The sequence below is a fragment of the Engystomops pustulosus genome, chromosome 1 (assembly GCF_040894005.1).
Source record: "Engystomops pustulosus chromosome 1, aEngPut4.maternal, whole genome shotgun sequence".
In the NCBI taxonomy this organism is placed as follows: Eukaryota; Metazoa; Chordata; class Amphibia; order Anura; family Leptodactylidae; genus Engystomops; species Engystomops pustulosus.
The window spans coordinates 72,953,983-72,977,829 of record NC_092411.1 but is presented as its reverse complement, the minus strand read 5'-3'; the positions used below and the strand labels follow the sequence as shown (position 1 = coordinate 72,977,829).

Here is a 23,847-nt window from a genome sequence, read left to right as displayed (position 1 = left end):
AATACATTATATGCATGTCAAATATTCCCACCTATGTTAGCTGGCATTGATTCTGATTTATTGGAATTACCAAAATTCTCTCCAAGCAATTATGTTTTAATCCCATGGATTGGGCTAATTTAGGCTACCAGTGCACTTTGATTATGGGGTTTATAGCTTCACCAGACCTAAATACATATGAGCAGAGAATGTCAACTAATATGCTTTTTTTCCAAAACAATGGACATTCTGTATAAGGTTTAAAAAAATGACCTTGGTTTGTGCTATAGTATGACTTCGTATTTCGCTTCTAGTCAGACAGTATGGAACAGATACATCCCAATGAACATTAAAATCATTGTAGAGGTTTCCAAAATTCATGTGCTACACTATTGTAGCATCAGGACCCAAGAACCTTTTCCTCTATTTCTTTTAAGCATGTCTACTAAATTTGCCCAACGCCTTCTGTATCAAGTGTAAAATTTTTTGTTAGCCCAAGAAATATTGCAGCAAAAAGATATCTAAAAAAATCACCTGATATCAAATAATTACCTTTCTACATAATTCAAAGCCATTTGTTAAATTCTGGTTTATGATTATTACTGCCAATATCAGAATTGAGAGTAAACTTTAAAGATATGAATTCACAAGTGAGAGAGGCTCATGTAAAAAATATAGTCCAAAGCTGCCTGTACACATTAGATAAAAGTTAGTAGAATCTACAGATATCAGCAAGCCTGGCCTTACCTGGGTATGAAGAGTCCCAGACTCTACCCTGATAGTAGACATCAGGGATGATATGTGTCAGGTAATACCTAACTCCTCTCTCCCTATACTTACATTTGCTGAACCCAGAATCTGTTTATATGGGAGAGGTGGAGATCATAGATGTCTGACAAATGAGTAATTACTCCCTAATATGTGTCCTTAATTACCAAAGGTAAAAATGATAATAATATGTCAGAAAAAGCAAAATTTGTGTGTCCAATCTTAAGAGTTAACACCAAGATTTATACAATAAATTCAAATTCAATACAGAGATGGATTTCCAGCAATGCCTCAGAGGCAAATGGCACACAAACTCATCAATAGGAAGGAAAAAAAAATTAAAAACATGTTTTCTTTCAAACCAAATCTGTTATTCAGAGACATTATAAGATTTCAGCCAAATTGTGCAAAGTTTTATCGGAATATTACGATGTAACAAAGTAGAATGCATGACAAAATTCCATCATATTGGGCTAAATTCATCCAGTATGAGGCCATACATTAGCCTGATAAGTCAGTGTAAAACTATGATGACAGTCTTAATATGTAATGCAATTGATTAATCATTTTTACCTGATGGAATTTTATTTTGATTGTGGCAATGGAAATTGTCTCTTATTCCCTAAATAAATGTACATATTTACAGAAAATGGAACAAGCAATAAATCTTTCCTTCCTAGATTTTGAAAATATCATTTTACTTCCAATCCTGTTATTACAATTTCATAGAAATATAAAATTCCTTTTTTTTTTGCAAATTTTTTAATTTTTTTTATAGAAACCATTTTTTGGTATGTCCACTTTATTTGTAACTTCATTTCATTCTCTCAAGTGTCTCACTGTACATTTGACATTCATTAATTGAGTTGTTAAAATCTATACCACGGGCCTTAAAGTAAAGTTTCTTGGAAAACTGAGCTCATTTTGGCATTTATTTTGAAATAATTAGTTTTAATCTCCGTAACCTTCTCATCTTAACATGACCTATAAAACCAAAGGCATCAAAATTTGTGGCAATTCTTCTACCCCTCCCAAAAATCATATTTTATCTTTGAGCTTTTGCATATAGTTTCTCAGGTCTTTGGATTCTCCCAAATCCATATCTTGGCATACCCACTTAATATCATCCTCATTGGCTGTCAACAATGAGTTGACTGTTGGGCAACTATCATCAGCTGGTATAGTTGTGAATGTAGTAAATTTTACCCGCTTTCTTTTTGAAGTTGGTGAATTAAGTGGATCATTTTTCTTATTTTTCATTACTTTCTCAGTTTCTTCCATTGGCCGAAGAGTTTGGTTCTGTAGGTTCTTCTGGGAGTTTCCATTAAAAAGATGATTACCCTCTTCTAAGGTAATTCCTCTGTCTATGATAGTAGTGTGTTCATCCTGCTGTGGTGACACATCTGGTGTGCTCTCCAACAACTCTGTTTCATTACCAAGCCATACCCAGTCATGAGAATGAGCCATATTAGCTTGGCCTTCTATTGGCAGCTGTTTGTGCCTGTATTTGAGGGCAAAAGTTGCACAGTTTATCAGGAAGACTAATATGGCAAGACAGAAAACACCAAGCAGAGCGTACATTCCAATCTCGAGATCACTCAGTCCTCTTGGCGCATTTATGAGGTCATTATCTTCCATGTCTCCATTACTTTTTGGTAAGTCCACCTGGCCAGGAAAATTGGTAAAATCTATTGGGATATTTTGAAGAGGACTGTCTTCAGAAAGTTTATTGCCATCCATTCTACCATTTATCACAGATCTAGCTGTAGTGCTTCCTTTTCTTATGGCACTTTTATCATGATCCAGTAGAGATCCATCAACTCTTCCATCATTACCATAGCGATCAGGGTCTGCCACTTTCTGCCTACGGTCACTGGTGTGGTTTTCTATTTCTTCCCCGTCATATTCAGATCCGCCAAGGGAAATGGCATCATTTTGTCCAAATTTTACTTTTATATAACCATTCCCCACAGCAAGAATACTTTTTCTTTTTGATTTTTGACAAGCCTCAGAGATCATAAAGTCGATTTTTACTAAAGGACCTTGCCCTTCACCTTCTGCTATTACTATGGGCCACTTTACTGGGTTGCTCTGGAAAGTGGAGACAGTGGATTCATCCAAAGATGTTGCAGATATTGTAAACTCTTTGGGATCATAAATATCAAGAGGTGTCACCACGCCGTCACTGAACTGTATCCAGATGCTCACCACTGCTTCCTGAAAAATAATAAATAATAAGAATCACTCATTTTTATGTATGCAATTTCGTCAAGTAGTGCATTTAAATTTCTATAAACTGTACCTAACATTTCATCAATCTTTGTAAAATCTGTCATAAATAAGAAATGAAAATCCAAATGAGGGATAAGAAATATGGCACTCACCCATGTCTTTTATTTTCTTCACTTCATGCTTTTATTATAAACATACTCAAACAAGTGGACATTTAAGGAGGGAGGAAGTGAGGAGCACCCTACTGGGATTAAACTCTTCACCAGTGGGGTGCTCCTCACGTCCTCTCTCCCTAAATCTTCCCTTGTATGAGTATGTTTATAATAAAAGCAGAAAATAAAATAAAAGACGTCGGTGAGTTTTTCCAATACCTGGTTTTGATTTTTGTGAAGTACTTTACTACATGAATAGAGCACAACCCAGTTGGAGACTATGTACACTTTTTCTTCCATGGAGCATACAAGGGGTTGCAAGAGAAGATAGAAAACCCCTGAATGAATGTCCTGTTGAGCAGTGCCATTTTCAGTGCCACATCTCTTTCTTATGACCCCTTCCTTCCCTATAGAACGTACATATAATCTGACACCTTATAGAGATAGTTCTGGTCTTTGGAATACAAATTTAAATGTAAGCCTTAGTTTACCAGGAAAGGAACTATGAGATGAGTCCAGATAAGTGGAGAAAAAAAAATGACTTTTCTCAGATCAGATATATACCAAAGTTCTGTGTATTCCGTTGTACTCTACTATTGATTTGTACAGTTTGTTAAAAACTCAGTGACCATACAGATTGTAAAAAGCCATTGTAATCATGTTCTGTAGTCAAGGATCATTTTATATGCATAACAGCTATACGTTTCAAATGGATAAACAGATGGTCTAAAAATGAGAGGGAAGGGCAAAAATAGGTAGGTACCACTGACCTCTAAAGCATCAGCGGCTATAGACAACATTTTCATTTATGGTTACTGCAACTGCAACCATTGGGCAACAGGTACATGACCAGTATGTGATGTACACATAACATTTTATCACTTTTTCTGGAAAATCATTACCTAAAAGTTGCATATATACGTTTGATAATCATTGTAGTTCTACGTGAAATGCTGCCTACATGAAACATATAGGCAGCATTGGTGCTGCAGGTCACTAGGGTTCTTATATTATGATTATTAGTCAAACTTCTTTATAACACAGTTTAATTGCCTTTCTAAAAAGACATGTACATCGTAAAGCTTTTGGGCTGTAATATGGACTAAGCTGCCTCCATGTGAGATCTTTAGGTGAACTAATATTCAGTCTCATGCACCTCTGAACCTATAGAAAAGCGCAAGTAGCTGTATTTAAACTTTAATAAACCAAGATATATGAGCTCAATGACTTTCTTTTTTCTCACATATTTTATGGTATTGCATTTTGTTCATTGTTACAAGGGCAAGCTTCAATTCAGGTAAAATTAAAAGCAATAAAATATTTCTAATAAACAAGCTCGAGACTCAAGATCTCAAGGTGACTGTAGTTCGTAAGCTATTAGATATTATTTTGTGTATGTGCGCACATCAAGCAAGTCCTCCTTATCCCTAATATAGCCAGCAATGAGGACCTGTGTTCAGAAGCTGCATTGAACAAGACTTGGTATGCGATACACAAATTAGTTCCACACGCCGTCTATTTCCAACTGTGTGTACTTATTTTATATTTGCAGTCCAATATAAGTATAATATTTGGTAGACTTTACACTGCCAAATATAGCTGCCCCACAAACCATCTCATTGGCTTGGGATTGGTTGTTTAATTTGTATCAGCTGTTTGCCACTATTGTAGGATCGGAGGACCATTGTCCTTTGTTAGAAATAAGCAGATCACAGTTTCCTCCAGCCAATCCCTATAATCTATTTAATCCTGACATAAGAGTTTATTTCCCTGCAACATCCCGGGGAAAGAGAAAAAGCTCTAAAGGTTTAGGCTAAGAGCTCTATAAGGAAAGGAAAATTAAATTTAAGGGTTATCTCGAGAGATAAGAGTGGTAAGTTGTCTTAAGTGTCGATAAGTGTCTGATGCTTAAATCGCAGACACCTGCTCTGTCTGAAGAGGGATCAGCCAGTGAGCCCTCCTTCCTTATACTGGTATGTTGTGTGTTATTAAAAGGATAAAGAGGGAGATGTCTGCATTATTAATGACATCTGACATAGGAGCTGAATAATTATTTAATCTTTGACCTGCTTTCCAAATCTTAATTTATTTCCTGGTCTACGTATTGTATTACAGTTACTACTTAATCTGGATACTACATGATTAATTATTCTGAAAACCATTCCTACCATACACAGCAACCTGGGTTTCTTTTCCTAATTCTGTCTGAGGGTTGCGCGCCCCTTGTTTGTAAGCCTTAGCGCCACAGAAACTGCTTTCTGGCTCTAGTACGTTTTTTTGAGGCGGCTTTTTAATTTATCTGCAGATTTATATCCATTAGTCATGATGCACTATTGGCATTTAATTGTGGTCATGCTTGGGTTATTGATGTATTATCCAGCCAATTAGTGTATTAGGAGTCAATATCAGATGTAGCAGAATATGTAAATAAAGAAAACTATTCCTGTCAAGATAATTAACGCGTTCATAAAGTATTCTTGCCAATACTGCATTGTTCAATTAATTATGTTATAATCTTAGAGAAAATAAAAGAACACAATGAATGGTCTATCACACCTACTTTCTTCTGTACTAAAATGGCTTAGTCTCAAATAAAGTTTAATTGTGCCATAATAGAACTAAACCTCTATTACCAGCAAAAGAAACAAATGTCTGGCTGTGCAACAGATCAGACCTCAGAAATGAAAATACCGTAAAGTACCAAAATGTAGATCAATGGACACTTCAACAATATCAGGTCCCCTAATCCTTTTCCCTGGCAAGCCTTTAGGGAAGCCTCTAGAAACAGAAGACATCATGCAAACAAATAGTGTATCCAAAGGCTTTGATTCCAGTTGTGTTTCACCTCCACTCTCCTTTCTTGCCTGACTGATTAAACTACTTTCAGGCTCAGTTCTAGAGTCCTTCCAGGAAAAGGTAGCAGGACACCTCTCCACTCTAATGACATCATTTATATGTTCTTGGACATGAATGTTGTGTATTTTGCAAAAAGATTTTTTTATATTGGCATATAGATTGTATTGGTACTGTAAAGAGTTGATTTACGGTTAATAAAATGATTGTTTTAAAAAATACTACACCTAATTTTGTGGACAGTTTGAATTGAAATGTTGCTGGATTAATGTACATCCAAAATCCAGGAGGACAGAGCTCCATGAGGAACTGAATCTGGTGAGTGAAGCGCCACTGATTTCAAGGTTCTGCTTGTACATTGTCACTATGTTCCTCCCATAAGAGAGGACAAATTTTTCTGAATATTTCTAAGTCCAGGTTTTCCCCAGCATGGATGAACCAGATGCAGAGAAGATATCTCCACCGCTGGTAAATAACAACACGCAGCCACCCTCACGGTTCCCATTTTTTAAACTTCTTAGTTACAATGAAACAATCGGTACTCTCCATTGACTAAATAAGCAGTAGGCAGGTGCTTAATAAATGAAACTCCCTGAAATAAAAGCTGACAATGTTATCTCCAATTAAGTTAAATGAGATGTAGCTGTTCGGTAATTAACAAACACGATCATCTGTCAGTACTTTGTATTTGAGCGATCAGAGTGAGGGCTGGATTTTTTCCTCTTCAGATAAGCTGTCTCCTATTCATCTTGATCTGTTGATAGTAATTGGAGAACCTTGTCAGGAACAGGACTGAATTTATCGACATAGTTTGCAGGATTTGCAGAAGCAGCTCTCTGAAGGACACACCACTGAATCACTATGTTTTTCCTCATGCACTTTAAACAATTTCAATTTTTAATTGGTAGCTCCATACTTTTTTTTAAAAAAAAGAATGGGCAAATATTTTTGGACATTTTTATATGTGTCTCTATTTTTCATGACAGTCTTGTGGTCTATCCATTTTATTATAATTTATACGGTATTAACAGGACACATATGAATTTGTCATTCTGATTTAAAGAAGACCTGTCACCAGATTTTGACCACCCTGAGTAACAATGCCTGCTGATAAAGGTTTACAAGCCCTCCCCTTTCACCTAAAATCAGCTGCAAGTGGGGCACTGTACCATTATAACAGACATTTTTGTGATGTGCAAATTAGCTTTTGTGACTCATGTCTGGTCATTGTTACTCTTCTCTCTCTCTGGCTGGCAGTGAGCCACACCCCATTATTCTGACTGGCAGCTCTGTGACTCTTCAAATCACAGCCCTGCCTCCTTCTACTTAGGGACTGTGAGGAGGATTAGATGGGAGGGGCCGGCCAAGCAGGACATGCCCCCCTCTGATGCCAGGGAATATAAGATAAAAGGTGATTTAAGGGGATGTAAGCTAAATTTTTTTTAGCTTAACGAAGGGGTTCAGTCAGAGAGGGGGAACCTCTCTCTGGCAGTATATGTGCAAATGTGGTGACAGGTTCCCTGTTGCGCTTGCATATGTACATATTATGGTCTAAACTAGGTCTGAATAATTTGCCCATACAAGGGTATGGACACTTACTGGGGTTACATGTGCCCCTTTGTACATAAAGAGCGATACAGTAATAATTTTGTAGCGTGCTCTAGTGCTATTCAAATGTTCACATTTTTATGTTGACTGTTTGCATATTGCATTTTTCATGAAAATTACCCTGAATTATAATTTTGAACCCATATACTGATGGTAATGCCTTATAGAATATAAGCTGCTCCAATTCTAGTTGGTTTGCTACATATTGTACAAATACAACTTTATCCATTTTAGGCTAACATCACCAATCTTTTACCTACTTGTTTGCATTAACACAATCTCTGTTTCTAGCAACTACTTCATGCGTGTTTAGTTTTTACAAGTTACAAGCAGATCTTCAGATCTGTTTTTAGGTTATTATAACTGCTACCATTCTCCATGTGCTCTCAAAGCACACTGGCATATTCATGAGGGGCGGTCCAAGGCGCTGCTTCTTCCCCGGACCACCCCACTTGCTCCATAGGCCACCAGTCATGCGTCAGTCACCGCCTCTAATCCCAATCCCGCTCCCTCATGAATACGCCAGACTGCTTTGAGAGCGGTCCGGCCTTTCTAGTGTACAGCGCAGCGGTGTTTGTTAGTGTTATCGGAGGTTTCCGATAACGCTAACATTGTAACAGTGTTTCGTTTGTTTTAGCACTAGGAGCTGATTACTTTAGCAAGCAGCTCCTAGTGCCGTTTTTCAGGGTGACAGGTCCTCTTTAAGCCCCTCTCTTTTTCCCATTGATTATAGAAATTTGGCTATAATAATGCAATATGAATCTGTATGTTATAGTTGGGACGATGTAGAGATCCAGGGGGCTGGCTGAAAGCATCATTTTAGATTTAGTTAGATTTCGATATGATGCCAAATGCTAGAGTTCTAGTCAATATTACCAAACAAAACTCAAGAAACATCATCCAATACAGATTTTCTTGTCATTTATAAAGTGTCCATTTATTACTTTCAGTTTTCTGTCGATTGGCTTGCAGTAGCATAATAGAAAACTAACAACTTAACACTAAGGACTAAGTTTTATTGCCGGCTGTACACAATCGCATTCAGCTTGTGGAAACAGACTCATATTTTGGCCCAATTTCATTGACTTAACACATTTTACAGAAGTACTTTTGTCATACATAAATGTGATGCAAGGACTCCCTGTCTGCCAGTTGAACTGTAGCGCGGATACCGTAAGCGTTTATTTCTGTATTTTTTGTATCTTATTGCTCCATCTTATCACCTTCATCTCCACAGGGAACGTTATGTATAGTTTATACTATATTAGGTATAGAAAATAAAAATGGGGGTCTTTGTAAATTCCTAAAAACATTTTTAATTCCTATACTTAGCCAATAGAAATAAATCAAACAGTACAAGAACACAAAAGAAGAATGGAAAAGTCTCTTATAAATCATTACTACAGAGAAGAGGTTCCTTATGAACACAAAGCTAGAAATGTAGATATGGAAACAAATCAATGTTCTAATTAACGTTCCTGCAGTCTCAGCCAAAACAAAAGCTTCTCATGTACATTGCTACTGCCTCATATCACAATCCGTGTAGTGGCACAGATAAATTGCTGTATAATATTATAGTAGTCTCATCACAATTTCGCTAACTAACCTGAGAAACACAACAATAATTTACCCAGAATAATACCAAGAAAATGTCTGGGGATTCCAATGTCCCACAGTTATATCTGTTTGAACTATAATTTGATTGCTTTTTCCTTAAATGGGTAAGTAAACATATTGTAATATACTATACCAGAGAACAGGTATCCTATGAAACACAGTACATAAATTCTCTCTCTTAGCTGAGTGTTGATAAGGAGAGCCTGTGTCTGTATATAGTGTGTACTCTATACTGACTCTATGGTTCTGCTGCAGGCTATCACTATCCTCTCTATGACCTATATAACTCGTTATAAAAGTCATTTCTTTTACAATTAATATACAATTTATTAATTTTATCCCAACTTTTATTTGTGATTAGGTCTATTTGCTTACAACTCTTCAGTCTTCTCTCTTATATAGATATATGATAAAAGTAACATCAAATAATGCAGGAAACCACAATACCTTGGCTTTATGATGAGCTGGAATACAACTTTTTTTTTTTACCATTACTGTACATAATTTATAGATGGTAGAAAACAATGCCAGGTCTGGACCCGAACCACATCCATCAGCAGGATACATACGGTAAATACTATATATTCAATACTACTATACGTAATGTAGTTAAATGTATACCACAGGCTAATTTTTTTCTTTAGCCATTTTTCATTTCAACAAAAGTTTCTGAGCATAGTAGAGACAACTGTAAAGTGTACATTAATTATCTGCGAATAATAAGATGCCCTCGGATAGCCCTCAGCATGCTACCTGTTTAGGAGTATGCAGTAGCTCCTGTGCCATGGAGGTGACTACAACTGCCTTGTTATTTGCTGTACTAGAATGAAGGTAGAGTGACAGTCCAGAGACAAGCTGCACTCCTAGGTCTGTTATTGTCACTTTCTCATCCAACACTGTCACGGTTTTTTCTGCCAGGATGGAATCGGAGAGAGGGGACATCACCTACAAAACACAAAGAGACTGATTTAATAATAAGTGAGCATATCCATTATTTATAACATATTCCCCACTGAGCTCAAATAAACAAAATAAAATAATTTCCTATGGGGCTGACTTATTATACAGTCATAAAAGATTAGCAGAAGGGTTTAACTGCTTTGGTGCTGAATGCTCATGCTAAGTTCTGTATACAACTAATGATGTGCAGTGATATCCTATGTGCAAAGGGTTATATATGGTTCCTTTAATATTACAAAGTAGTAAATTATTAATGCAGTACATTGTTTGCAATTTTGCATATACAGTATATATGTATACATACATGATGATGACAAACTAAAACTAATCCCACATATATAATCTGCTTTTTTTTGTATAAAACATTGGTTTTTAGATAGGCTTTTCCTCCTCAAGTCTTAGTACAGTAAAATATTGTAATGTGGCAGTCCGAATTACAAAAAAAACTTGATTAACCACTACTAATTTGTGGTATACAATCAACATAAAGTATATGCCAAACAATCCTTAGTTGCATGTTGAGGGCAAACATTTTAGAGAAATAAATCTTTTCCAGTAAAAATAGTGCAAGATAGCATGGAACGAGCAGAAGATAATTACAGAAATTAATTCAACATAGTTGCAAAATTTTGGCCACAGAGATTATATTATTGCATTTTGTGCTGCCATCCTTCACGGTTTGCCTCCCTTATGATGTCCAATCCCATACACATTCAATATATGTGAGGGGAGACAGGACAAAGCCAAGGAACTGCATGTTGAAATACAACATCGGGGCTTATTTACTAAGGGTCCCGCGGCCGCATTTTCATCGGGTTCTCCGACTTTTCAGGGATCGCGTCGGGGATTGTGTCACACGTGATTGGATTTTGCCACATCCGCATCAGCTTTCATGCGCCAGAAATCAGGGGAGGGGGGGGGGGTGTGCTCTGTCGGATGATACAATGGATTCGGACAAACCGTGGGATTTAACTTTGAATTTGTATCTAAAGATCAAGCACTTACATGCACCGGGAAGAAGAAGGTGAACTCTAGTGGACCTGATTGGGGAAGGGAAAGATGCAGGATATCGGGCGCGGGCTTGTAGTGAATCACGGCAGCTGTGCATTGAGTCGGGAAAACGCACTTCGGGGATTGCGCAGGGACGGGTAAGTAAATCTGCCCCATTATCTTCATCTGATTGCATCTAATGCAAATTGGAACCATTGAATGTTGTTTTAAGTCTGCTAATTTACCACCTAACAGATACAACTGACAATGAGTTAAAGCAAATGTTGCCATACTTATTTTAGAGTAATTCATATTTTTCATACTTGAATTGTGGTCATTCCAATTTCCTTCCCAATCAGAAGTCTTCCATCTTGCAGCTTTGCAATATGAGGCTCTTCTAGTTTCATGAATTCTTTGACCATGTCCGTGACATCAACCTGCCAATCAGAGCCCAGCAAAGAAATGATTTGTCCAAAAGGTGTTGTGTCTTCTGCCACAAACTGAGTGAGAACCCGAACCATTGCATGTTGATACTGAAGAGAACATCCTCTCCCTTTGCGTTCATCTTCCTCATCATCATCACTGTCTCTGGTTGGCCTGCAAGGGAAGATTTTGTTAGGAGATCAAATGATATCTTAATATACTCTACTGAGTATGCTTGAATAATATTAGCATCAAATATTCTTCAGGTTCCTACTACTACTTGGGATAATGCACTTTATATGAGAAGTGGTTTACATGAAGACAAAATGTTCATCCACATGGATGAAAAATGCAACATTTCTATTCTTTGATTTGATAATAGAATTGCATGAAACAAGACATACTAACCTCCTGTTGGAAATAATGGGTACCCGCCATCCTTTGATTTGACTAAGCTCAGTATCAGAGATATCTATCTGGAGTGGCAGTCGTGGAACCCAGATAGTAATCAGCAGAGGTGCGCTCAGATACTGGTATGTGAAGTTCACCATCACATCAACTTTGCCCTTCATTTCCTTGCCGTTGACAAAAACATAGTCACATCTTTCTGAAACCTAAGGAAGAAAGCAACATTCAGAGGACTGACAGTAATAAGCAGGCTCTGGTGAGATGTATGTCTATAGTTTGTTCTATATTCACGTAAAATACAAGGTTGAGTGTTGTTCCATCTATCTGAAAATAATAGATTTCATACAGCAGAATTGCTATGGTGTCACTTGCCCTTAATAAACGATTCCAATACAATATTTAATATATGAATGAACATTGTTTTAATACACTGCAGACTATTACTAAGAACTGACTCTCAAAGCACTTCATGTGATGAGGTTTTCAAGAAAATTAATTAGCAAAAAAAGAGCAGTAGTGATCCACATACCACATTATAAAGGCCCTGTATGTATCCTTCAAGTAATCTGAAATCCACATCATGCACTTATGTTCTACTTATTACAATTCCTGCAGGTTGCAACTCATGTGTTTTTAGATTCCATAAAATAGTTTTACCCACAAACTAAAGTAAGGCCCTATCCATGGGATAGGCCCTAACTTACTGATCTGTGGGGGTCTCAGTGCTGCTCCATCACACTAATGCAGCAGATGGCCATGCTTGACCGTCCGTGCATGAGGATTCTGTCAGGATGCAAGTTAAGTTAGAACAGACAATTATATTGTAATGCAAATGCTTAGAAAAGGCAGAAAGGCAGATTTGCAATGCCCCTGTGATGGACTTCTACAACCTGTCTTTTGTGAAAATGAAGTCCCTGGTGACCGGTTCCTTTTAAAGATGTTGCTTATAAACCAGAAGCTTTCAAAAACATGACCTCATCATATGGGCTGTCCCAAATCGTTTAAAGGCATAGTAATCTTAGTGTATATAAACTTTTGATGCTGCAGAAAGTAATAAAAATGCCTTAAAAATTACTTCTCTGACAAAGTTAATGATTTTGGTAAACTAAACTAATATAGGACAGGTTCATTCTGATTTCCTGCCAGATAGTGAGAAAAACATTCAGATGTGTCTGTTTATTTAGTGTATGTAAACTTCTGGTTTCAACTTGGTATTTCCCAATGAATAGTTGCAGACTGTTTAAAATGCTTGAAGCGTAACTTCAAAGTTACTTGACAAAAAAATTAGCACAGGTGGAAAGAGCCTTTGACAACAATTCCCATGGTACATATATCTTGCTTCTGGCTTCTTCCTATCCTGAGATATAACCTCATATATCTATCAGCCCTATCTGTAAAATCCTCTCAGCTTCTCCAAAAGGGGGCGGGCACTTCCTGGTTGTGACATCAGTTAAGGGCAGTGAGGCCAGAACACTGAAGGCATTCACATGAACAAACAGCCCAGAACAGTGTTACTGCTTGTACAGAGATCTAGTGCAGGACAATGCAACGAAGGCACAGAGCTGACAGCACGGAGCCCTGGATCTCTGCATCATAGTAAAAATGATCATACAGTAATCTATTACACCACAAAGAAAAAGATATATCAAAACATGTCCAACTACACTATGAAACACCTAAAAAGGAATAAAAAGATGAACACTTGACAACATCACAATGTACTGCCCCCTATCTGCAGACCATTGCTTTACTGTGCAAAGAGGTTGCACTGTTTATCACTGTGTGGATCTAATAACCATTCATTAGAATTGATGGGGAGCCTAAGCCCTGTCTTCATTTGTTCATTCAAACTTCCACACTTCCACTTCAAACACAACTAGCTCTGCTACATACCATTCCCGGGGCAGTATAAAGAGACTTCCTACTTGTAATTGGATGACCTGAAGCATGTGTCACATACTTGTGACAACAAAAAGATCCTGGAGTTTTTTTACATGCTGCCAGCAATAGTGAAGACTGATATTCTCCTGCACTCAGCATCATCTTCTAGTGCCCCTCCCATTTTGATCCACCCACTTACCTTTCATCCCAAGCTACAAATACAGATTTCTATGGCAACCAATCCAAACTAAGTGAAAGAGAGCTGCCAGGGGGACAGGGTAATATCTCTGCTCGCAAGCAAACAACAGCAGATAGCTAATAAAAGTATATTAGGAAATTGTTTATATTAGCCTAGAGATAGATAGCCCAGAGTTAGGCAAACGTTTTTATACTTTACAATTGTTCTTTAAAGGGTTTTTCTTTTGGCTCCTTTATGTATTTATGTGGGAATGGCAGGAAGAGAAGGCACCACAGGACACCGCGAGGGACCACATGGTCAGTAAATGTTTATTTATTTAAGCAGCCCCTTCCCAGCCACATATATTTTTTTCAGATCTTGGACAACCCCTTTAACACTCCTGTTAACAAATCCTGTTTTGTAGGGGAAAATATTTGGGCCCTGGAGGCCTGGGCACTGGAGTTACACAAACTTACACCCTATATTCCAAGTGGAGGAGGGAAAACGAGGGAAGAGGGACCCACTACTGGATATGAGGGACAGCACGCCAGGTAGAAAAGATAATGCCATAGAATGAGGCCATTACAATTTGTTGTTCAAGAATGTAATCTGAACAACCACATTTCATACTAGGTAACATTTGAAATACTTAGCTAAACACGTCTACTACAATAAATAATGCTAGTTTACTGGAAATGAAAAAAAACACTATTAGAGTCTCGTTTTCCTATATTGTACATTACTTCTTTTATGTTACTTTTATTTATTTGGAGTAGTGAAACGCAATGATTTCAAGTTATGTCTCGTATGTTCTGCGGTTTATGTCTATTTTCATTTTACAGCCAGAAAAAGTGTGATCATAGAATCTGTAGTGATTGATATTCACCAATACACTCTCTGTAGATGGAGAATATAAAGTAAGGTGATAATGCAGTCCTCTGAAAGACAGCAGTACAATACAAAGTGCAACATTTTAATGAAAGTCTCTTGAGCAGTGAAGGAACCAGTGGAAATGCAATTGCATTGCTTCCCGTGTCAGCAGGCTGATCCCGAGGTGTGCCTACAAGCTTGCGCATTATTTATGGGGCTCCTGGTATGTTATGCAAACACAGACACTTCCAGAATTTCTCCGCTGAATTTCTAATGAGATCTACTTTGCAGCCCAAGCACAGAAGCAGCATTAGAAGTGGACAGCCCATCATCACAACTTTCTGACAAGAGCTTCACCTCTAGAACAAAACACTGCAGGGAGATATGAAGGCTGCTCTTTTGTTCAGGTATTTCTGCATATTGACACTAAAAATACCCAGCATTTTTTTTTTCTCTTTGAAGTGACTTGTCATCCAGGGAATATGTCTTAATGCAAAGCCGTGTGTCATTTATCACATTGTATATGCAAGACAGTTTTATCTTTAGAAAGCAGAGTGGTGTAACTTCTGGCCAGAATGTGCAAGATAATGTAAAAGTGTTACAAAGTTTCTGCATCACCGAGTTACACTTCCGAAACACATTAAAGATGCAATTGTGTATTGAATAAAAAAAAGTCCTTTAAACAGAATTTGTCTACGGGGTTAGGCTAAATCTTAAAGAAATTATGTGAAATGACTTGGTCCAGCCACTACTCAGAGAATAGAGCTGTTAGCTTCCTGTTCCATTCCCATTTAATCTTTAGGGGTGCTGGTTGTTGGATCTCCACCTTGCTGATATTGAGCAAGCCTGGAAAATACATTCAAAATTCACAGCTCATGTTACATCAGTTTATTCAGTTGTGTTTTTTTTCTATCAATGTAGCTAATTTTTGCAGCGCAAGTTTTATTTTTAAATTGTAGTTTGGGGTTTGTAATATGAAATTCTTATCAAAGTTTTCTGAATGAGGATGGGAATAAATGAAAATTTAACATTTTGAGCCGTTTATCATGTGTCATAAATAATAGATTAGCTTTATTTTACATGTTGCCAAGAATACAGTAATATAGAGATATAGATCCAGTATTAGAGAACCTTCTTTAAAACGTTAAGGGAAAAATATGCAGGGGCACATTTACTTACCTGGTTCTGTCTTGATCCCCGATTCGGACGGTCCGACGAGGATGAAGTCCGGCGCGATTCACCAAGATCGTGCAGCCGAGATCCTGCATGTGTCGCTTCCCTGCTCAGGTCCGCCGGAGTTCACCTTCTTCTTCCTGGTGTATGTAAGTGCATTGTCCTGCGACACAATTTGAATGTTAAATCCCGTGCTTAGCCCAAATCCGTTGGATTCTCCGACGGCCAGCCCCCCCCGGTTTCTGTCGCAAAAAAAAAAAGCCGGCACCGATGCACCAAAATCCGATCACGTGCGCCACAATCCCCTTATAAATGCGGCGCACAATGGTAATAGTCGGAATATCTGACGTTTGTCCGTGGACCCTTAGTATATGAGCCCCACAGTGTTTCATTTTTTTATCAGTGTAGCCATATAGGGATTTAATGTTTGTGGGCAAAGTGGTTTTGTGGTTTGCAGTGGAACCATTTTAGGTAATATGTGAACATGTTGATGATCTTTAATGATTTTTATAAAGACTGGAGGATATAAAAAATATCCAAATTTTTAAAGTTTTAGAATTTTTCTTATTTTGCTCAATATATGGTTTCAGTAAGTTTTTTTTTAAACACTTTTTGGAAATGAATGGGAAAATGCCTACTTAAGAAAACCCGACTTACAGACGACCCCTAGTTACAAACGGACCTCTGGATGTTGGTCATTTACTGTACTTTAGTCATTGGCTACAATGATCAGCTATAACAGTTATTGAAGGTGTCTGCAATAAAGCTTTTTTTGTTAAATCTGGTTCTTATGACAACCGAAAAGTTTTGAAATCCAATTGGCACAGAGACGAAAACATTTTTGGCTGGGGTTACAATTATAAAATATACAGCTCCGACTTACATACAAATTCAACTTAAGAACAAACCTATCTTGTATGTAACCCGGGGACTGTCTTTATTTCTTGTCACTGGTGTGTGTATGTCTTTTTCTACTTTATTTAAAAGTTTCTTTTGTTTACCTGTTTCCCTGAAGGGGGAGTCTTTTAAAAAAAATTGCCATAAAAATTATCTGACATTGACCGATTTATGGTAGTATTTGTGACGGCTAATCCTTCAGTATTTAGGTGTTCTTTATCTATGATTTGTGTGGATTGGACGTAATTTACAAGCGTAGAAACGTGATATAAATTTCTATTATTATTGTTTTTGTTACATATTTTCACTACTCTACCTATTGTATCTATGAGAAACACCCTGTTATGCTTTTTGGAATATTTTAACTATTTATAATTTTGCTGCTGGAATATACAATGCTTCACTAGAAGGACAAAAGGACAATATATTATAGATTGAGTTATATGCAGGACAACAACAACGCTGTTCAAACACATCCACTCGGAATGTGACATTTTAAGAGAAGAAAATAGAAGCCTCGGTTTATCAACTGATTCATGCAAAAAGTCAGACTGATATATTTATTTAAAAAATATATATTTACAGTTTTGTGTGGAGATCTCATACCTGAATGAGAATGAAATAAAGCTCATCTGTTATATGTGAGGAAATACTTGTCAACAAAAACATCATGACGATTTACCTATCCCCCCAGGAATGTGAACAACTTTAGAGCAGTGCAAGTTTTCAACAATTTCAGATGTAACATTCAGAGTGGAACGTCCTCTCTTCCTGTCACAAAACAATGATAATATCTCATTTCGATTACAAGGAACAAACTTAGGCTGCTGGGAAGCCATCTTCTGCAGTAAACTATTAGTTTTTAAACAAAACAGAAATAATCGTAATATTCTCTTCGTACAGCTATTGCTCCTCTCTGAAGAGGCAGATAAACACAAGTGTGTGAAGTTTCTGTTATCTGCCTGCAATAAAACAGTGAACATCCTTAGATATTGTATGCTAACAGGTAAACAGTTTTAAGCCAGGGACACCAGCTCAGGACTGGATTGCAACAGCAATAAAAATAATATATTATAGGAGGTTAATACTAATGTAGCCATACTTAATATGAATCTGATTATCTGTCCTGGTGTAATACCACACACCAGAAGCCATTGAAATCCATGGGAAAAGTCAGGTTCGCTTATCTGGTGCCAATGTTAAAGGGGTATTCTCGTCTGGGCACTCACATTTCATTAATCTGCCATATGTAAACATTTCTTCAATTGGATGTTATTAAAAAAACATTTCCTGTGTGAAGATAATTTCTCATAAATGTAGACATGTTGTCCCTTAGAAACGAGATTGCTTCCTTGGTTACGGCCACCTAAGATGGATTGAGTGCACAAAGAAACAAAAGGTTATTGTAATTAAAATGTCCAGGAGTTACTACATGTCACACAGCCGTCCTATGGTAATGATTGATGAATCCTGGTGGTCCGACAGGACTTTATAGCGCAAGTCTGGCCACCGCTGCCAGAGTGTGACGTGGTCGTATCCGAGGAAGCTATCGGGACAACATGACTACATTTATGAGAAATTATCTTCACACAGGAACATTTTTTTTTATTAACATCCAATTGAAGAAATGTTTACATAAGGCAAATGAATTTAATTTAATGCAAATGCCCAGATGGGAATACCCCTTTAACTTGTGGGGGGGGGGCACTTTAGCACAGGCCAGAGTTGGTTTGCCATGGCAAACTGGTTAGTCAATGTCACATGAGGAATCCTAATTTCCATGCCACCTACAGAGGTTGAGTCAGAAAAAAAAAATCAGTGATCTGTGGGTAAACTAGGCTTGTGGTGATGTTGAGCTTAGATAAACGGTGATTATAGGACAGAGTTTTTGATGTTCAGTATCCGGTAACTGAAAGGAAATTTCCACAAAAAAACTAGATATACAAACCTATGCTCCTCTTCATCTTCAACCTCATTTTGATCACCTAGAAAAGAAACTTATAATCAGTAGAATGGAGTGCGGGGACAAAATTTCTGCGTCCATGTGTCCACAGTAGGAGCAATATACAATAGTCTGTGTCAGGCTTCTGGGGTAGTGAACCCCCTGGACCCCTATGACAAAAGCTGACACCTGGGACTGGAATCTAAGTGCCACTCGGTTCTCACCAGGGCCTGCCCTGAAGCGAGTTGGTTTTGCTGCGGCGTGGTGCCACCAGGTCTTTCCACAGGCCCAACTTGTCTGTGGTGGAAGCCAAGGTCGAGGTACAGAATCAGCAGGCAATCTCGTAGTCGGGGACAGGTGGGTGTTCAAGGTCGGGGATGGAGGAGGTAGTCAGGGCTGGCAGTGAAGGAGCAAAGTCGAGGATAGGTCTGGGGTCACAATGGGAGGTAGCTTAAAGATCCAGCAGGGAATGCTGTGAAAAGGCGGCCTTTATGGAAACCCGGGAAGTGGCAAGCGTCAATCAACTGCACGCTGGCCCTTTAAATTTGCGAGTGCTGGGGCACGTGCGCCCTAGCCAGCGGGGACGCGCGCATTGGGCAGCCGGGATGGGAGCAGGACCGTGGAGAGGTGAGTGAAGTCAGGAAGTCAGGGCTGCTACCACAGAGAGGGGCACGGGTGCGCTTGCCATCGGAGATGTGGATCGCAGGAGCACCCATGACAGTCTGCTTGTCTCTACATATACCTTTTTCTTTTATGTGAGAAAATTCACGCTCTCCCTTTTATGTAAATGGTGTGTAAATTAACATATTGATCACATGATCGCTTTACTTCTTTTAATGGATAAAGACTCTCTACTAAGTAAAAAGCATAGACTAGAAGATTTGCAAGTGATATTGAATAGACTAATATGAAAAAATCCTGCACCATTGAATGTGAAACAATAGAAGGAGGAGATACTTTAAGAATAAAAGATTTTTTGGTTTCAAATACCCTTTATGCATTGTCCAGACCCAGAAAGTAAGATCAGTATTTTATGCAGGGATGGACACAAATTGCTGTACATTAGCTTTAGCTCTTCTCTAGGCTGCTCCTTCGAATCGATTGCCATTAATGTATTTCTCTATGTTTTTTATGAAGCCTTAAATCTGCTTTATAAAGGCTTCCAGAAGGAGGGACAATGCCATAAAACAGACAAATTGGCAGATTTCAGAAGTCTTGTAGCGTTCTTTTCCGCCTTTGCTTTTCATTAAACGTTAAAGAACAAAAGATTAAAAAAATATTTGCAGGAAATTGTGCCGATTCCAAAGGCATTGTATGAACTAGATTTAAGAAGAATAAACAAGCCAACGAGTGTGTAATCTCTAGTAACAGCCCCTCCTGTGCTCTACTTCCACCAGAACAAGAGGAATCCTGCTAGCCACCTGGGAATCAGCCCTGAATAAAGTAGTGGCATGTGCACAAGGTCAGCGAAGACATGTCTGCTTTGTCATATTATGGATACGGCATGTTGTTTTATTAACTTCGGCAGGGATGATGCTGATGGAGATGTAGGTCATGTGTGATTTAATTTCCCTTTAATGATTGGTGAGAACAATCCCTGAGCCGGTTGGTTCTCAGTGGGAGTTCTCTGTTCCCATTACTTGTTTTTAAAGCACCCGAAATCCAACTGTATGTATTAAATAGACTTAAGGAGGACAAATCCTTGACCTGGACTTCTCATTTCTCAAATTGTACTTATCTTGGAATGACAATCTGAAAATAATTCTAGCTCACTGTAATTCCAAGGTTCAACAAACCTTTCTCTGCATTTTCACATAGTAAAATGTAAGTTTTTGTTTTTATAAATTCCCTTTTGCATTTAGTCCAGGCTGGAAATAGTTTTATATTTTAATAATATAAAAGTAGAAACAATTATTTTCTATCTCTCAATGGTGGTGGTGGGGTAATTTAGGTAGCTAGTTAAGAGTAAGATCTTTGAGTTGGGTGTTGGAAGTCAAATGCTGGGGAAATCTCTTTCTTGGGTTGTATGACATCAGCTGAATGCCTGCACTCGCTTTCCTGGCTGCTTCCACATCCCAGCAGAACACCTTGCTATGGCACCTGGCGCCAACTGATGACACTGGTCACTTATTTTAGCTACATACACTCTGATCAATCACATCTATGGCTAGTAGCTGGGGGCGTCAATTTTTCTGATTGGCTGCACGTCCGCCTATTCGGTAATATGTGCGGGTGGCGCAGGACACACCCAAACCCTGGACACAAATTTCAAATTCAGGTCCACTCATCTTTATCAATTCTGCAATGATCTATTAAGTTGTGTACCATTTTTATGCATTAATGCTTAGTGAAAAAACATGATGGTCTCATAGGTTTAAGTTTTATGACTAATAACTCTGGATGGCTATATTTTTATATCCTATGATTTAAGATGAATTGGCTATGGTTGTAGTATAGAGCAATGAAGTGTTCTAATGATTCAATATGTTAAACTGGTCTAGAGTTGTTGTAGAGACTTGAAGTCTAAGGCCCCTTCCACACTTGCGTTTTTCACGCTCGTTTTCTGCGCGTGCTTTTGACGCGCAGAACTTGCATTGCACTCTGACCCATTGTAATCAATGGGCCTTTTCACGCACACATGCTCTACTTTTGCAAGTCACGCGCGTGAAAAACGCACCGTACAAGTCTATGGAGATGCATCAAAAACACATTGCACTCTGAGACACTTGCAAGTGCAATGCAAGTGCAATGCGTTTTTTCACGCATCAATTGCCATAGAAAAGATAGAGCTCAGTCCTGAGTCCATTTCACGTGAAAAACTGAGACACTGAACAAACTCTGACTGAAAACTGATTGCACTCTGATGCAAAATGCGCGTTTTTCACTGACCAAACACTGATCGCACCGTGATCAAACTCTGACGTGATCTGCAACACAATTGTGGAAGGGGCCTAAGTCTCTTCACAACAGTTAGTCTCTCAACTAGTCTGAGGACACCCATATAGTTTGAAGCATTCAAAAATCTTGCATTTCCCTCAAATCACAGATTTTTTTTTTAACAGCTGCTTTGGTAGAACCTAGAAAAATACAGCAGGAACTGCTGCACTTTTCCTAGTAGACTATAAAGATGTACAGACATCATGGTGAAACTGGACTAGACCTTTGCGTTCCGAACCAGGTGGTTCTTATTCATGGTATAAAAAACATCAAACAGCTACAGCATTAAAAAGATTCATGAGGCCAATCAGAGACCCATCACACAGCAATTACAGATACAAATGCAAAACATATGTGAAAACTCAAATGAACAGAGTAAAAGAGAGAAAAGGTAACCACACTACTGGATACATAGTGTGAATATCTCCCAACACAGTGTGCTGGTGAATCCTGAACTAAACACGCAAAATTCATAATGTGAATGTTTCTTAACACAGTGTGTTAATTAACCATAGGCTAAATACATTACCAAATACAGTGTGTGACTACTGGCCCACATAAAGTGTTAGTAAATGGCAGGTAGAACTCTTTGCCAAACATGTAATGTGAATGTTGCCCAACAAAATTCACCAATTATTTCAACAGATAAAATGCATCCTTGTGCATATGTGTGCATACTTCCCAACACAATGGGGCTCATTTACTAAGGGTCCGAACGCTGCACTTTCGACGGGTTTCCCGGATATTTCCGTCTTGCGCCGAATTGCCCCAGGCTTTTGGCACAAGCGATTGGATTGTGGCGCATCGGCGTCAGCTTGCACTCAACAGAAATCGGGGGTGTGGCCGTCGGACAACCTGACGGATTCGGAAAAACCGCGGATCAGCACTTACATGCAGGACGAAGAAGGTAAACTCTGGCGGACCTCAGTGCAGAAGTGACACCTGCTGGATATTGGGCGCACAATCTTAGTGAATGCCGGCAGGCCCGAAACAGCGTCGAACAACACGTCGCGGGATCGCGACTGGACCGGGTAAGTAAATTTGCCCCAGTGTGCTAGTAAAGCACAGAGTAAACACATTGGACATATAGGGGCTCATTTACTAAGGGCCCTGCTGACCGCACTTTTGTAGGACATCCCGCTGATTTCTGTTTTGCGCCGCTGGGACAGAGATTTATTTAGAATGGGATTGTGCCCCCCAAATCGGGGGGCGGGCTGTTAAACGATCCGACAGATTCGGACAAACTGCAGGATTTAACTTAAATTTGTGTCGCAAGCCATGCACTTACATACACCAGGAGGAAGATGGTGAACTCTGGCGGACCTGATCGGGGAAGCGACACATGCAGGATATCGGGCACACGATCTTCATGAATCACATCAGAATTCATCCTCGTCGGACAGTCCGGATTGGGGATCGCGGATAAGTAAATGTGCCCCAAAGTATGAATACCATCCAACACAATGGGTTACATTTACTTACCTTGTCCCTGCGCGATCCCCGGGGTGCGTAGTCTGATGAGGATGAAGTCTTCTGCAATTCAACAAGATTGTGCGCCCGAGATCCTGGATGTGTTGGTTCCCCGCTGAGTTCCGCTGAAGTTCCCCTTCTTCTTCCCGGTGTATGTGAGTGCATGTCTTGCGACACAATTTGACTTGTTAAATCCCGTGCATAGTCTGAATCCGTCGGATCGTCCGTCAGCCTGCCCCCAGATTTGTGTCACGTGAAAGCCTGCGTGATTGCGACATAATCCAATCGTGTGTGATGCAATCCCCCTCACGATCCTCAAAAACATTGGAAAACCCAACGGAAATGCGGCCGCGGGACCTTAGTAAATAAGCCCCAATATGCTGATAAATAGGTAAATAGATTTGTGATTGGATGCATATATTAGATAATAATTAGGTCAAAATTAGATTATTATTGAGACTTTTTCTTTTATTTTTCCTAAAAAGGTTATTGTCTCTTTTCATATTGTC

At 38.7% G+C, this 23,847-nt stretch overlaps 1 protein-coding gene across 2 annotated transcripts in view; it reads right to left on the bottom strand.

Moving 5' to 3' along the window:
- Window positions 1-1,016: 1,016 nt before the first annotated feature.
- TMEM132C (transmembrane protein 132C) overlaps window positions 1,017-23,847 on the bottom strand; it is a 382,503-nt gene continuing 359,672 nt past the window's right edge. For both annotated transcript variants that reach the window (XM_072144366.1, XM_072144367.1), the window contains 4 exons: window positions 11,991-12,196; window positions 11,483-11,756; window positions 9,963-10,154; window positions 1,017-2,964 (listed from right to left, as the gene is read on the bottom strand). In XM_072144366.1, coding sequence (XP_072000467.1) covers window positions 1,786-2,964; window positions 9,963-10,154; window positions 11,483-11,756; window positions 11,991-12,196 — 1,851 coding nt within the window. In that variant the 3' untranslated portion in view covers window positions 1,017-1,785. The remainder of the gene's footprint in view (window positions 2,965-9,962; window positions 10,155-11,482; window positions 11,757-11,990; window positions 12,197-23,847) is intronic.